Raw genomic sequence first — 16,422 nt, 5'->3', positions numbered from 1 at the left:
CAAGCAGAGAGGGTGCCTGTGTTGCCCAGCTTTGTCTCGTGAAGCTGTTGTACTTACGGATGTTTCTGTCCCTAGGTTTGGAGATTCACTTAGATGGTTCTGAAAAGGAGAAGCCAGTGATGTTACTGAATCATTTCGCTTCCAGCTCTGCCAGACCCACAGCTCAAGTCTTGCCAGTGCAAAATGACGCAGGCTCCAGTCCGTCCAGCCACCACGCTCTGCCCATGCAAATGATGTCAGCGGCCTCTACTCACATCACCCCCATTCGGATGCTAAACTCAGTCCATAAATCAGAGCGTGGCAATGCAGACATGAAGCTCCTTTCATCGTCTATGCATTCTCTTTTGTCTTTAGAAGAGAGAAATAAAGTTTCTCCTGGATCTAGGGGCAGCATTAAAATGGAAAAGAGCTTTGGAAATACAGTCGTGGATGTAATGTCTGCATCTTCTCCCCACCAGCCCTTGCAAGTGCTGTCAGGTGCTGCTGAGAACAGCTCACCCACTTCTACTATTAACTTTGGTCCTCGAACCAAAGTTGTACATGCTTCAACTCTGGACAGAGTGATAAAAACAGCTCAGCAGCCAGGATTAATAGTAGAAACGAGTACTGCTGCCACTGTAACATCCAGCACGGTCTTCCACGTGGCTCGTCCACCCATCAAACTCCTGGTGTCTTCGTCTCTTCCTACTGATTCTGCCATTGCCGGACAGACTTCCTGCTCCAGTAATATGCAAATAACGGTGTCCCCTGCAATAATAAATCCCCGGACTGCTCTGTACACAGCCAACACCAAAGTTGCCTTTTCTGCAATGAGCAGCGTGCCAGTGGCGCCAATGCAAGGCAGTTTCTGTGCAAACACCAACGCAGCCTCCTCCAGCAGCCACCCATCCACATCCTACGCGACCATGGCCAACCTGCCCAGCTGCCCCGCACCCAGCTCCAGCCCCACGCTCTCCTCTGTTGCCGACAACAACTTCTACAGCAGCAGCAGCAGCAGCAGTAGCAGCAGCAGCAGCAGCAGCAGCGGATCCGCAGGGAGCATCCCGGTACCAAACCAGAACCACCACCACCATCACCACCAGCAGCAGCAGCCGCAGCCGCCCGGGTGCATGGTGTGCAGCTCCTGCGGGTGCAGTGGGAACTGCGGCACCGGCGGTATGACCGTCAGCTACGCCAACTATTTCCAGCACCCATTTTCAGGCCCGTCGATGTTTACTTTCCCGTTTCTGCCCTTCAACCCTTTGTGTGGTAACGGCTACATCAACACGCAGCAGTACAACAGCAGCACGACCTTCCCCGTGGTCCACACCGCTTACAACAGCGGCATAGCACCGGACTCCGTGATGGCCGGGCAGTCGACGTTTGCGGTACCACCAATGCAGAACTTTATGGCAGGGACAGCAGGGGTGTACCAGGCACAGGGGATGATGGGAAACGGCAATGGTTCGAGTCACAAAAAAAACGGGAATCTCTCCTGTTACAACTGCGGGGCCAGTGGTCACAGAGCTCAGGACTGCAAACAGCCTCCGATGGATTTCAATCGACAAGGTAAAAGCAGGAGGAGGGACTGATGCAGAGTGCTGTGCTTAGCCAAGGGGAATGGCTGCATGCCCTGAGGGCTGGAGGGAGGCTGATGGCAGTGCCCTGTCCTTAACTTCTGACTTGCTTAAAGAGATCTTGTTCTTGGAAGCTGGTGGGGTTTTAGCTGTATTTGCAAGTTCTTTTGTGCAGGCCCAATGCAAGTACATAGGGCCCATAGGGTCTGCTGCTTTACACCTTGTCATCCAGGTCATCTTTGGTTCTAATGGGCAACTTCCCCTGGATGTTTACAAACCGAACAGCTCTGTTCCCCCTTTCCCTTCCTGAAATAGTAACCCAAATGGTGAGTTACTGTTCAGATGCTTCTGAAGGTCCCGTGTTTGCTGCTGTAATTATTTTGTAGGGCATGTTGCTTACACAGTTACAGACCTGGCTTCCCCAGGAGAGAGCTGAAATCCTTAATGCCAGGTGGGAAACAACTAAGAGAGAACGTTACATTTACTAAGAGCACTTTCTAGTCCCGTTTTTCTCTTGCATCTGGATTGACACACTGTGTTGGGATAATTTGCATGTGGTGTAGGCTTCAAAAATGAAACGTGAACTTTGGACTGGAGGGAACCGCACTGAGGGGTTCATTTTACACAGTGTGTTGTCCGTAGTGGGTGTCTCTAATTGGTTTTATATGGTGCAGCCAAGTATTTGAACACTGTATATTAACAAGTGACTTGGTTTTGAGGCAGAACTTGACAGCACTGCTAAAACGTACGTTAACTAGCGCTGTTTCTGTATATAACATACTGATTGTGGCCAGTGGGGAAGAAGCAACACTGCCTCATCAGTCCTAATTCAGAGAACTTCAGAAACACAGCCCAGTGCCTTTCTAAGATGAATTTCATTTCATTAACTAAATTTCCATTCAAATCACTCCAAATGAATTTTTGCCAGTCCTAAAAGTGCATCTAAGCGAGTGACTTGACTTGGACTACATAAAACCAAGCTTGGATGTTCACCTCCATCGACTGCAGACACACGTTTGTCAGCCTCTCCTGCAGCTTCAGCACCTTAGCGTGGTGCTGTAATTACACATGTAACACTGTGTCATGTACCCAGTAAGAAGCAGTTTGGTTTAGCAAGTGCAGGGATGTAATGGACATGAGGGAGTTGATGTTGTCTAATTCTTCTGTTTCCCCTTCTCCAGGTACGTTTAGGCTGAAGTACGCCCCTCCCTCTGAAAGTCTTGACTCCACAGACTGATATTTTATCATCTGGCAAGAAAATACTGTAAGCCATGGAGATACAAGGAGATTGAACTACAAATTGAGACGTCCAGTTGCTGTTAAGCTTAATGTATTTTTTAATCCAAAGGTGCTTTACTTTATTAGACTAGGTAGAAAATCTAGCTTAGGGGTGCATCGAACCCATTTTTGATTGCCAAATTCAAGCTTGGATCTTGTTGCTGGAACTTCTGACTCCCCATGTCATGGGATCGATGGATGGTGGAGCTGCCCTGATGCGAGTACAACATCCAAGGTACTTTCTTTTTGCTTGAGCCACGTTGCCATACGTGGACTTCCAAAGGGGGGAAGCATCGAGCTCCAGGGCAGCTTCATTCTGAGGTGGAAGCTGGAGGCTGGAGGTGAGAGCAGCCGTTTGGAAGGACTTTGGCACCCCTGGGCTGGGTAAAATGTCTACTTTTTTTCAAAAGTGATCAGGCACTAATCTCTGGGATTATTGAGGATTGCACTACAGAAGAATGTAAAACCCTTCGAGCTTTCTGCACTTCCAGCAGTGTCACTGAGACCAGCGCAAGAGGCAAAGAAGTTCCAGCTGTTAACAGCTGGCACCAGCAGGCGATACGTGACTTAACCACACAATAAAAGTCTGAAGTAAGTGTCTCCTTTTTCCCTACCAAAAGAACACAAACACGGCGGTTTCGGTTCCTTCTGGAAACAAACTTGTGCTTCACTGTCTCACTTATTGCTAGGTAGTGCTGGGTTCCCAGCGGTGGAATAGACTTTAGTTTCCAAGGGTCCAAGTCCCAGAGACTCCAGAGTCAAAAAGGCTTCAAGGATATATTCCTGTAATACACAAAACCTTTAAGTCCTGTTACTGTATATAGGTCTCTTTCACAGAAACTTTATTATTCTGCTTTTGTAAATGAGTTTTAAACCATCCTAAAAGAAAAATGCAAAAAAAAAAAAAGAAAAAGAACTCTGTCAGCAGAGTTTGTAAGCTTTTGCTTTACTTCATATAAAAAAATACCCCTTTGACTCCTACCCAGAGGCTTTTGCTACAGGATTCAGAAGTGGTAGAAGTCAAACATGTAAAAGGTAGTAAACTTCATTATTATCAAGACTCTGGCGGGTTTCTCGTCAGCCTCCTTCGTTGCAATAGATTGTAGATGACTAGCTTTGGTATTAACTACTTAGAGTACATCATTTGTGGGTGACAAATCTAAATTAGGACTCGAGAGGAAGCCAAACAAATCCTGAACTGCTCATTTGAAAGTTTGGTCCTGCCTGCTTGAAAGAAGATACTGATCCTCATGGCTCACCAGGGAATCTGACAGCATTAGGTGGGTCTTCTGTATCGCAGAGCTATTTCCTTACTGTAATTGGGAAGACATCTTGAAAGTCCAAAGCCTTGTTTACACTTGGAGGTATTTCTTACACCAACTTAAACCACACCAGGATGAAGGGTACATGTAGTGGTGCAGCCAGTTTTGCTTGGAAGCGAGGGAAGTTGTGTTGGAGGTGAAATGTCCATATGAGGGGGTGATGCAGGAGCTTGACAGCTGAGACCTTTCTGGACCATAGCAAAGGAATGTTCTGGGCCATCCTTCAGCCCTGTGTGCTCAGGGGGCAGTTGTCAGCCTCGTCAGAGCAGGATAAAGGAGCATTGCCAGAGAGGCACAGCAGCGTGAGATGGCCCGGAACCAGGCTCGGTCCAGGTAGTGATGTGTGGCTCGAAGTGGATGTGGCTTCATGGAAACCCAAATCTAAAATCGCATAATGTTTGGTTTTAAAGCAAAATGGATGAATTTTTACTTCCTATGCAATGAAGCAGAAAGATTTGTGCATCCTCATCCCAGCTCACACGTCCCACAGTACCGCACGCGCTGTGGAGATGCTTCCATCGCTCTGCCCGCGCTGGAGGAGGTTCCCTGAGTTCTAACCACCGACCTTCAGACCTACAACACTAAAGTGATGAAAACTGACAATGCAATTTACTTTGCCTTAATGAGCTTGAGACAATGGGAGGAACAATCTGTCGTACTGTGTTACGCTGAGGAAACGTGCAGTTTTCACTGGTGATGTTTACTCTTTACAGCTTTGGGGGGTCTCTCCAGTGGCCTGGAACATGTGCTGAAAGCCAAACCTTTATTTTGTTTTAGTGGGGATTTTTCACTTTTTTTTTTAAACAATGCTTTCAAACTGAATTGTATTGAAGAAAACTGTTACTTTAACACACATGCAGGTGTCACAAACCCTCTCAAAATAGCAAAAATCAACAGCAAAAAAGTAAGGAATACTAATTTCTGTACCACTTCCATTTTGGTTTGATGCCCAGGGCTGGGCACAGCATCTTGTCTAACGTTCATCAGTGTCGAAACTGTCACAAAAGGACTGTCAGACTGAACCTGTGTCCAGCAAACTTTCATTCCTTTCTTCAGAGCTCTCTTTGGGATCATTTCCTTTGTGTGAAGTTAAGGCTGATGTTTCTTAAGTGGCTTACGTGTACTTTTAGGTAACGGTTTTAAGTGGCAAAGTCTGGTTTTAGGGTAAGTTCAACTTCAGAAGTCTCAAGTACCTTAAAGCAGTGCGAGTGTTTGATGAGCTAACAGCGATTCCCAAGCTTTCCCTACACCCAGCGAGCTGTGGCTCTGGATCTGTGAGCAAACGCTGTTCAAAGCACCACAAACCACCAAAGTTGGTAAGTCTGAACAGAGCACTTTAGTTCTGTCAAACAACCCTTACATCTGTTTCTAAAAGGCACAAATCCATCTTTTCACCCCCCAAAAAGCAAGGCAGCTTGTTTTAGAATTGTAGTTCTGGCTTTACTGGCTGAAAGAACCAGTTCTTAAAACCTATTTTTATACATTGAGAGATGGGGATTTCAAAGAAAGCTATTTATTCCTGTCTTGTGTCGTAGAAGGATCAAAAGAATTAGTTCTCAAAATGGATTTCACTGTGGAATAGAAGTGATTTTTAAATGCAAAGGAGAAAGGGAATCCCAAGTCCTTCCCTGCAGGGGCACGGAGAAGTTAGCGCCGAGGCTTCCCTCGGGAGGAGCGAGTGACACGCGGTGCCGTCTCAGAAGCGTTTTCCATTTGGGAGCGTTGGCATTGGGAATAGTGGAAATGGGATGTAATTCCCAGCAAGCTCCTCGTCACGCTGGCAGCCTGGGAGTGAAGTGTTAATAAATAGGCCAGGCTCGACGCCCAGCAGCAGGAGGGTGAAGAGGGAAGCCTCACTGCATCAAGTGGGGTATGGATGAGAGCGCTCCACGAGGCTCCTCCTTCAGAGCACGCTGCACTCCCCTTTTTGTGGAACCTTTTCATGCCACGGTCCGTAAATCCTGGCAAACTAAGTGCCAGGCTTCCAAAAATAACAGGTTAACTAACGCCAGGCCTTTGCCATTACCCGCATTCCATCCCGTGCTGTTCCTGGCTGGAGCTGCAGGGTGAGGGTACTAGGAAATGAAACGCGGCCTGGTTCCTCCCCAGAATAAACCTGACATCATCTGAAATGCCAGCACGTGGGTTCGCTGCCTGGTTGGTTACCAGAGGGCACGGAGCTCGGAGCTGTGCGTTCAGGATAGTCTGGAATGCTGTTAAATGAGAGGGATGTGAGCAGAGCTGGAGAGAAATCCGTGCGACTGAGCGCTTCCAGGGGCCAGGAAACGCGTTGGGTGGGAGAGGCGGCAGCCTGACGACACCTCCTGTACCGAATCCTTGGATCTAGCCCTTTGCTCCCTTCCATTTTTCCTCACATAAGGAAGAACCGTGTTGGTACTGAAGCGGAAAGCAAATCCTGTGTGTTTTCAAGTGCAGTTTAATAGCTTCTCTTGGACATAACTTTCCACTAGGAATGAAGGAAACTCCTGCTCCATTTGAGCCATTTCTTCTACTTCGGTCAATTCTAGTATTACAAATTGTGCATGTAACTTTATAAATATTTTAAATAGTTTTGTAAATATTTAATATTCAGCTAATTTGATTTTGAATTGTAAATGTCAAGTATTCTGGTATTGGGATTTTTATGTTTTATTATACTTTGTTAAAAGTAAAATTGTACATTTTTAGAATGTTTTTATCTGAGTAAATTTAATGTATGGAAAATAAAGAATTAAACAGAATCTCTTTGTACTTTTCTTAATTTAAAGGGGCTCCATCTGTGTGGGGGCTTCTCCTGCCTGGCACTTACCGGGGGCTTTAATTCAATTGCTGCTGCTGTCTCTCCACCTACAGACATCTGTGTGTAAGCACAAATCCATCGTGGTGCTTGCAACCGCTGGCTGAGCCAAGGAAGGATGCTCTGAAAGGGTTTCTTATCCAGAGTGGCCCAACTCCAGTGCCTGCCCACAGCAGTGTTGTGGGCAGGATGAGCAGGGAGGCTCTGCCTCCTGTTCCAAGGGAAGGCAGCAGCCAAGCCTCCAGGCTCCACTTGGCCACGTTGGCTTGGCCCTCGTGCACTGACTGCAGAGCAAGGCACAGGCTGGGGTGAGCAGGAGGAATCATCACCTTGCTGCGTCCTCAAACCTTCCATGGCCAGTGCCTGGGCCCATTCCCAAGGAACAGAGTCCTGGTTGTGAGAGCACCGGGAATCGGAAGCTGAGGGAGAGGCTGGTGAAGCAGGAACAGCAAAATATGGGAAGCCATGGGTGTGCAGGAACACCCTGGGCCATACCTGGCTATGGAGCAGAACAGTTTTACCTGTGGTTCCTCCCTGAGCTGTGCCCACCGATCAGCACCAGCGGGTCCTGTGCCTAAGCAAGCTGTCCAGAAATAACCACACGAGCCATAGGGAAATTGGGATGTAATCCATCCGTATCAGCACTGTATTAAGTTTAAAAAAGCAACATTTGTACAGGAGTATCAGTCAATCACGTTGTAATTACAAGTATGGTTGTCAGTTATGAGTTAAACAATTCCTTACACGAACAAAAACTAAACATAGAACAAGCTGCATTTAGAAGTTTACATTGGAGTACAAACACAAAAAACAATAAAAAAATCCCAAGTCAGTCAGCCTTGTGAAGGAGATGCATGCAGAGAGGTGTAGGTAGTAAAAAGTGTACACCTTGCTGAGCTAGAGTGCCGAGGCGCAGTAGTATTGCTTGGTTTTCCCCAGTTATAGTAGTTAGCTTCCAGTAACAGATGCAGTTAGTTTACAGACACATAATATACACGAGTAATCTCATCCTGCTATGCTTCACTTGACAATGACTCCAGAGGAGAAACACCAGTCCTATATAATACCCTTCCTCTGCAAAGCCTGTCTCAGGTCAGGCCTAACGCCAGCATCGTCCCAACCCCATACAAGTGGCAGGAAACATCAGTGATGGCAAAAAGGATTTGTTCATCGACTGGGCAGCAGCTCCTGGGCCTGAGCCGCTTCCAAAAGCCGTTCTCCCTGACCCAAACAAGTGCCAGACTGGCTGGGCAGCGTGGGCTGGTAATGCCACCGGCAGGTACAACGGGAGCAGTACAACAAAGCATGGAGGGCCCTGCCAAGCCAATGGGAAGAGCGAGGATGGGCATTGCTCGTGTCTTAGGAGACACTGTCCCGCTCCATGGCTGGCCACACGCATCCCCAGTGCTGACAGTGGGCCCCTCCACTACCTCCTCCTCTCAAGGGAACAGCAAAACTCCAGGTTAGGGAGGGGGGAAATCTTCTGGAAGCGAGCTCATGGTGAAAACCGTGTTTCACTGAACACAGGGACTGGGAATTCTTTACAGACTGGAGTTTATTTCAGTGCTACCTGTCTGGGTGTGTACTTTACAGTTAAAACACTTCCTAAAACTACAATAAAGCTGTGGTGTTTGGTATGAGTATTTCAGATACTGGCACCCTTCCTACACTTCCAGTGCCACAAAAAACAAGAGATAAAAAGAGTTGGACTCCCCCCAGCTCACCCCAAGCGCTCGCCTTCACTCGCTGCAGCACTGGCACGAGTCTGATCGAGCTGTTCTGCTGTGGAACATTAAAACATTTTTGCTCTCATGAGAAGCCCTCCCATTATTTTTTATTTTTTTTTTTTAAAAAAAGAAAGTTTTAAGGAATAAAAGGGAGATTTTTCCAAAAAACTGTCACACGAAACACTTTAGCTCCTCCCTGGTGCCTGTTTGCTTGTTAGAAGTCAATCGAGTGTCCCTTTTGTTTGCAATTTGTCACATACACGATCGGGTTCCGTTCATAAAGTCCAGAAATGCAAATGTGCCTGTGTGGAATATTACAGCAGGTTTCAAAGCTGGAGGTGCTCGTCTGTACTGTTTAATAGTTACAAACAAGGCAAGGTGAGACACCTGCTAAAGCAAGACTATGCTAAAGTACTGAGAGCATAGGTGACATCCATTTCCTTCCCTGGGGTGCGTGTGGGGAAGAGTGGGGGTGATGGCCAAGGGTAAACCAGAATCCTAGGCTAGAAGCCACTCGCTCTTAGACAGAAGATTGCTCTCCGAAAGTCTCCTGAGAGGCGTACACCATGTAGAGGAACCCATCCTCGTCCTTCTCGCTCTCGTACACCTCGGATATGGGTGTGGAAACGCTCACCATGCTGTGTCCGTTCACCAGGAGGAAGAACGCCTGGTTGGAGTTCAGCTGCAGGCGTCGCCTGTCGGTGAGGGGAGCAAAGGGGGAAGGAGTGTGACAGGGGTGACTCGGCATCGCTTTACAACAGGCAGCAAAACAAAGTCCTTCACCGCTGGTAGTTTTAAGATGTCCCCACCCAAAGCAGCTCTTGCCACTGGAGAAGGCTTTTGCTTCCCACCCCCAAGTTCTACTGAGGTCACCTACTCAGTGCAGTCAGACATAGCCACTGGCAGGAGCCCTTCTTCCTCTGGGAAAGCTCCTCTCGACAAGGGTGTTAAACTGAAGGGAAAAGGAGAAGCCAAGGTGATCCCCGGACAAACAGGGAGCACGCAAAGCCTGTGGGCCCTTCGGCTCGCACCTGAGCTCAGCAGCATCTCACTGGAAACATAAACCCAAGCTGACCTTGAGAGATAGGCAGGGAGGCAGGGCAGGGCTTCCATGTGAAGGCCCTGGGTCTGTTAAAGTCACTTTGTCACCAGCTCTGTAACAGCCTGTGTTTAACCTTCGCAGCACCTTGCACCCTCGTCTCATCCTGCCCAGGAGAAGCATCATAGGGAGGGCAGAGAGCAACAGACTGCACAGACTGTGTGGCACAGTAAACATCTAACTTCAGCATTCCTCTGGGATCATTCATTCCACTTGGGGGGGGACACAGGTATTTCTGCTAAGACGCCTACCAGAAAGCAGGTCTGCAGACCTTACTTCACAGTAAGCAAGAGGAGGTTAGACAACTGCCCCTGCCCATGGCAGGGGGTTGGAAGGAGATGATCTTAAGGTCCTTTCCAACCCTAACTGTTCTATGATTCTATGTAGAGGTGCAATCAAAGAAAGGAGGAAACAACACAGTGCTGCTCACTGCTGAGGGGCAGCAGCAGCTGGGAACAAGGCTTTATTTAGCCTCCCTGAAGAGGAACCCGTCCAAACCTTCAGGGACAGCAGGCTGGGAGAAGGCAGCAGCTACCTGAGGACTGGGAAGGACAGGCTTTGCTATAAACAAGAAGGGCTGGCAGAGGACCAAGTCCAGCTGGTGCCAAGTTATCTATTAACAATAAAGCCAGAGCAAAAAGGTGGGAAAATTCCATCAATTGCTGTTGATCTCTTTGCCCAAGGTCTTTAATGTTCCATGAGAAATTCTGTCAGACTTAAGCAATCTGGATCATGCTTCCAAAGCCCTATCTCACTTTCTTACTCATGTAAGAGCTGGGATTTGTTTGTTACAGGCAGTTTCTGTACAGGCCCTGGAGGCAGGGGATTGTTTGGACAACCTGGACAACTCCCAGTTTTTGTAGCTTGTGGCCTCCATGAACCAGCTCCGGGCTACACCGTGACCAATGAAAAAGCAAACTCTGGTTTGCTGCTGACTTCCAAGTTTACCACTTGAGAACTCAGCTTTTCCTTTAAGCCAGGAGACATGCACTTCTAGCAGGACTTCTGACCACAGTTTCAGACCACACAACTTCCACTCCATGCCTATTTCCTCCTTGACTTCTGTTGTAAGCAAAGCTCAAGCATCCCGAGCGGAGCAGTCTTCAAGCCATGGTCTGCAAACAGCTTGGACAAAAAGACACTGATACTATCATTGAGGGAAACCTCGTTTCAGGATCAAAGGGAGCCAACATCAACCCTGAGCAGCAGCTCAGAGCTCTGGCTGGGAGCCCACACTCCCCTCCAGTGGGTGGGAAGAGGCAAGCACTCCAGAGAGGGACTCCCAGCAGGAACACTGGAAAGGAAGGCAGCCTAAAATAGCCAAGCAGGAAGCACTGAAGCCCTGGGTCAGAGGCACCCATGTTAGGCAGGGATTCATGGCCCCACACTCTCTCCTACATCTCTGGGAGACAGTTATGTCTCTTGAAAGCAGACTAACAGCAGTTTTCAGAGGTTTGTTTTTTTCCCCAAGCAAAGCCAAAGGAAAAACACCAGTCTGTCCCAGTGATGATACCGAGGGCTCATGAGATGAATCTTCTATGTATTGCTCCCAAATGCATACACCAGGTGGGGAATTAACAAATAAACATAATCTTAGGCTGATTCATCTTACACTGAAACCAAAGCATATTACCTGATAATTTTGATTAGCTCACTCATGTTAACATGATCTGGCACCAGGAACTTGGTCTTATCCAAAACTGGAAGCTGCTTTTCTCCCTTGTACCTTTCAATGATCACCTAAGGAGAAGCACAAAAAAAGAAAGGAGCTGAAGATGTGAAAGGCAGAAGCGGTGTCCAGTGCCTTCATCTCCCCCCTCCATTCTAAACAGAGCAAAGTACAAGCATTTATGCTGAACTCCATTTCCCCTCATTTGTGAATGCAGCCTCTCACATCTGAAAAGCAACAATTACAAGTATCTTCATGTGCTCCTCTTGTTCTGTTCACAAGAGTCACTGCACAAAGAGGGAACAAACAGGGTTTTAACAGCACATATCACAGCTTCAGAGCAGTTTTAGAACAGCTCATTTGCTGGAGTCATTTAATCTAGCACTGAATTACCCAGCAACAAGGAAACCCAATAAAAGATAAAGCACACTTCACTGTAACACATTACAGTGGCTGACTAGGGACTTTGGCTGCTATAGAAGCCTGCCAATCCAAGCAGTTTTCACTAGAATTTCTCCAGTTTAAGATCTTCTCTTTCTAAGAACTACACCTCCAGATTAGTACGTGATTCCATTCACCTCCCATGGTAGCTCTGACAGATGAGAGAAAGCTACCTTTGTAGGCTATAAAGCCTCAAAGGAGAGCACTTTCTCCTCCTTAGACTCAAGACAGCACACGTAGGAACCACTAATTCTGTCAAGATCGCTAGGTAGTAACTACTGAATTCACAAGGAAGTTGCAGATTTGCCAATTTAAGCAGCACCCTGCCCGGCAACTGTATATAGTTCCTGCTTTTAAGAAATGATCTCAGAATTCGTGCACTCCTGTTTCCACAGCCATTTGGGGTTTGTTGTTTTTAAAGCAAGGGTAGCAATGTGATACCATCCGCTTGGATCGTTTCCACGCTCACGAGGCCTGGATGTGTGGAATCTGCTCAGGTGAAGAGATAGCAAGCCAATTTAATGATTTCAGACAAAGGCTTCCTTATAGCAGTGTAAACAAATGCTGGGAAAAAATACACCACTGTTTTTAAAAAGGCATATCATGACCAATAGATAGTATTTCCAACGGCAAAGGATGTTTATAGCATGGGGAGATGTACCAGCTAGCGTGACACTGACATCTTATCTCATGCAGGGCTGCTAATGATAATAATGAGGCAATGATCCAAGTTAGGACACAGACAAGCAACCCCAGCAAGCCTCCAGAGATCCCAGCAGGCCTCTGCCATCGCTGGGAGTCTGCATCACTGCATCTTCACCAAGTTCATTAGGTCGCTCTGAATTTTTGCTAGTAATACATCCACGGCTGACTTAAAATCAGAGTTTTGCTATAAATCAGTGTCTTTCCATCTGTGGTCACAGAGCTTGGGGACTACAGTGAAGTGATCTGTAAAAGGTGGGTGAAAAAGCAATCCTCTGTCAGGAAAGATTTGTTAGGAAAGGGCCTTGGGAAAACTGTGCATTCCAGAAAAGTCAAAAAAATCTGTGCTGTAAAATAGAACTTGTTCCTATGCCCAACAACACACTAAAACAGCAGCAGCAGCTTCAAGATGAAACAGCTTTAAAGCTGAGCAGAAGCTGAAAACTTTCTGGTTTCTACTTGACATGGAGGCAACAACTGCTTTGTGAATGAACTTGTTCTGAAGTGCAGACAGTTTGCAAGCAGCCTGTTCACAGCAGAATTTCCATTCACAGGGATCATCACCCCTAAGTACCAAAGGCTGATGCATCCAATAGAGTTCTCTCTTCCACCAACCAAGTTCTCTCTCCTAAGACCTTCCCTGTTCCAGCCCTAAGCATTTATTGCCTACCACGGTGACAGCCATCACACAAAGCCCACCAGCTGCAAAGAACTCGTTAGTAATATAACACAACCCATGCCTTTTGCTTCCTAGGATGCTTTACTTTGCATTTGTAACCTCTCCGGTGCCATAAATGAAAGAAAACAAAAATACAGGCAACATTTGGAGCTGCCAGCTAAAGAAGAGTAAGAAGGTGAGGCCTGATCTTCTCTTTAAGGTGAGGTGGAAGGGTCTGATAGCCAGGATGCATTTCTGGACCCTGAAGACAAGCCCATTTCCCAACAAGCATTTCCACCCCTCTCAGTACAGACTGGTGATGAAAGGCGGATCTGTCTCTCCATTACTGTGTCATCTCCTTGGCTAGCCCCTGCAGACTCTTCTTTTGGAGAAGAAAAACACTGAAGAGAGCTGAACACTCAGGAGGATCTCAGAGCTCAGCTGGGGCGTGGTTTTCTTTGAAGTTACAACACGAAGCAGCAATACACAGGAAACCAAACTTCCTCCAGACCCAGCTAGCACCTTGCTCTGCCACACTGACTGCTGGCTACTCGTTTGAGAATGTTTCTGAAACCCAGGCTTAGTGACCCTGAGCAGCCAAACTTTCACCTGTTTGGACAGCTCTTTTACAGGCTTCTAACTACTAACAGGAATATGAGACTGGAAATTGAAGTGAAAAATAAAAAGAACCAGACTTACTGGTATTTTAGTTGGATGCTGCTCTCGAATCAGTCGTACATCTTCCACTCTTTGCTCTGCAAGAGATTTAAAAAAAGTCTGGTTTACATCCACACTTAATGGTGTTATTACCTTATTTCTCCACCACTGAAGAGGGGGACTGCATGTTAACAACAGCAAATTCAGGTAAAGCAGTTTCCAAATGGAAAAGCACTGTCACAAGTAAAACCTCTCCTGTGACATATGACACTTTGCTCTTTAACCCAAGGTGACAAGTACTGCATGCATGCTACCTGCGACTCCTAGAAAGCATTGAAGGAGACAGCTTCCTCCCCACACACCCCTCATTTTCTGCCCACTAAAGCAGACATTTAATCTCGTAAATTTATGGCACCAAATTACACCACCCAAGTTAATGACTAAGTCTTCTGTAACATTTCTGTGAGATCCCAGAAGAAGAGGTAGTCAACGCTTAAGTGAGAGCTGAGACCAGCCTAAGCCTGGCAGCATCAGCTTACCCTGTCCATTCTAGTATTACCAATTACAGTTTTCTGGTTTGATTATGCTGCACTCATTGTTGCAGAAGCTGTTGGCAGGTTCTTCTGTACCTAAACATTGCACTGCTCCCTGTGCCAGGTTTCAGGATAAAGTTCATCTCTCCTCAGACGTAAATATTAATAGCACAGATATTATAAACCAGGCTAAAGTACATGTCCAAGGCAAAGTAAACAGGAACAGTTGCTTTCAGAGGCAGTTGCATCTGCTTATACCCTGCCTACTTTCAGATTCAGCAAACTCAGTTTTAACCTCTCTGGTCCTTTTCAGCAGGTCAGGGCTTTCGAGGCCATCTCCATCTCGTAAACACCTCTCAGTGAGGAGATTTAATGTTGCATCACAGCTTTAACAGACACTCAGCTAGGGAGACGTGCCTCTCGTGGAAGAGGAAGAGCTCAGATCAGCACCCGTCAGGCCGACTCCTTTCTGGTATGTTAATGCATAGGACACATTACCTGTCCCGTCACTCAGCAGTAACATCACTCAGCTCTCCATTAGTCTATACTGAATCTGGGTGCATGAAACACATCCGTGTGCCTTTTTAGACGCCTGGTTAAGGAAATGCAACTCACGTGAATCACGGTTTTGAGCTGGAGATGAATCAAGCTGAACTAAGGCAGGGAGCATGCAAAGCCTTCACCTGACTGCAGGAGTGAGAACCTGAAAGCCATCCTGCTTCACATCCCACAGCGTGAGCCACGCTCTCACAGCATTAACACTTCAAGAACAGAGGCAGAGATTACTAGCTAATTAAAATACTTTTTAAGATTAACTAGAAACATAAGATACAGCGAGTAAATGAGACCAACCGTCAGCCTAGCAAGCACAGGGAGGTTTGATTAATTTTGCAACCGAAACAGGTTTGTCCATAGCGATGTTATTCAGCAGAACTCCCTGGAGTAGCAGGAACATAAACCGGACAAATCACTGAGATTATTGTATATGGTGTGTTCAAAATCAGGCTTCAGTCAGCCACAGATAAACACTGCTCTCTGACGACATTAGTTGCAGTGGCAACTGCTTGGCTGCCATCCTAGCTGAACTTAATACCTGCAATAGAGGCTGCTGACAGGCAATGGGGTCAACAACAGTTTTGGAGGAGTCCAAGAAAAGGGGCAGCTTAAAACCAGACTTTGCTAGATTGACATTCTCACTGCTTCTATGCAGAGAGTGGCTTACGCTCAACTGAACAGCAAAGGGTGGGCGCATCAGAAAGCTCTCTTAAGCAGCTTGCCTTTAACCCAAAGGCAGAAGGAATAGAAAATCTGGATCGATTACTTCCACCAATTCAATTTTACGTATAGGATTTCATACTTCATGCAGAAATAGGTTACGCTGCCAGTTCTTGTTACCCTCAGAGCATTTCAGCCTCCCTCACTGACACACATGAACAGATACCAAGATCTCTGCTTGCTCTGGTCCCATCCTAAGCACAGACAGAAGTGTTGGCACGGCTCTATCAAGGCTGTTCCTTCTAGAAAGGGACTAATCTCATTTCCCCAGCCACCATTACACAGCTCTTTTTGATGCCTTGCTAGTTTTCAGTAACTAAACGAAGACAGGAGGCATACAACCCAGTCCACTCGGGTAGAGAGCTCCTCACCCGGAGCCAAGCACCGAGCTCTAAGCGGAGCTTAATTCTCCTGTCAATAGCACAGACACGGCCGGGCGCTGAGCAGACACGTCGGGAGGTGCAGGCGGGCCCAGCTCCTGGCACACAACATAAAGCGATGTCTCCTGGCTCCTGGGCATTTTGCGGTCGATAACGGGTGGTTCGGAGATGCCAGCTCCTCATCCCAAGCCCCTCTCCCGACGCAGAGCTCATCCTGGCACACCAACGGTGTCCGCCTCCATAGCTCGCTCACGCCTCCGGACATCCAGAACAGAGCCCTGGCACAAGGGAAGCTCCCAGGCTTCCCCACCTCGCCGGGGAGCGGAGC

General features: G+C 47.1%; 2 protein-coding genes across 2 annotated transcripts in view; one reads left to right on the top strand and one right to left on the bottom strand.

Annotated features, from left to right (window-relative positions):
- LOC130605672 (zinc finger CCHC domain-containing protein 14-like) overlaps positions 1-3,892 on the top strand; it is a 51,017-nt gene extending 47,125 nt beyond the window's left edge. Inside the window, exons 12-13 of the mRNA XM_057421357.1 lie at positions 76-1,548; positions 2,738-3,892. Coding sequence (XP_057277340.1) covers positions 76-1,548; positions 2,738-2,793 — 1,529 coding nt within the window. The 3' untranslated portion in view covers positions 2,794-3,892. The remainder of the gene's footprint in view (positions 1-75; positions 1,549-2,737) is intronic.
- A 5,087-nt stretch (positions 3,893-8,979) lies between these two features.
- On the bottom strand, positions 8,980-16,307 carry LOC130605671 (uncharacterized). Its single transcript, XM_057421356.1, has 4 exons — positions 16,086-16,307; positions 13,949-14,140; positions 11,413-11,519; positions 8,980-9,375 (listed from the first exon to the last, which is right to left on the bottom strand). The coding sequence occupies exons 1-4, from the start codon at positions 16,305-16,307 to the stop codon at positions 9,201-9,203; spliced, it is 696 nt and encodes a 231-aa protein (XP_057277339.1). The 3' UTR covers positions 8,980-9,200.
- Between the last annotated feature and the right edge of the window lie 115 nt (positions 16,308-16,422).

This window comes from Pezoporus wallicus, unplaced genomic scaffold (genome assembly GCF_028554395.1).
Source record: "Pezoporus wallicus isolate ANWC-B61680 ecotype Strahan unplaced genomic scaffold, APGP_CSIRO_Pwel_v1 contig_14781, whole genome shotgun sequence".
Taxonomy (NCBI): Eukaryota; Metazoa; Chordata; class Aves; order Psittaciformes; family Psittacidae; genus Pezoporus; species Pezoporus wallicus.
This window is presented reverse-complemented; position numbering and strand designations above follow the sequence as displayed.

Bases quoted from the DNA above. Each gene is read 5' to 3' on its own strand.
- LOC130605671 (XM_057421356.1), bottom strand. From the start codon at position 16,307: ATGAGCTCTGCGTCGGGAGAGGGGCTTGGGATGAGGAGCTGGCATCTC. The intron at 14,141-16,085 runs GTGAGGAGCTCT...TACTTGTGACAG, and splicing joins AGCTCGGTGCTTGGCTCCGG to TGCTTTTCCATTTGGAAACT. The intron at 11,520-13,948 runs GTAAGTCTGGTT...GCTTCTCCTTAG, and splicing joins AGCATCCAACTAAAATACCA to GTGATCATTGAAAGGTACAA.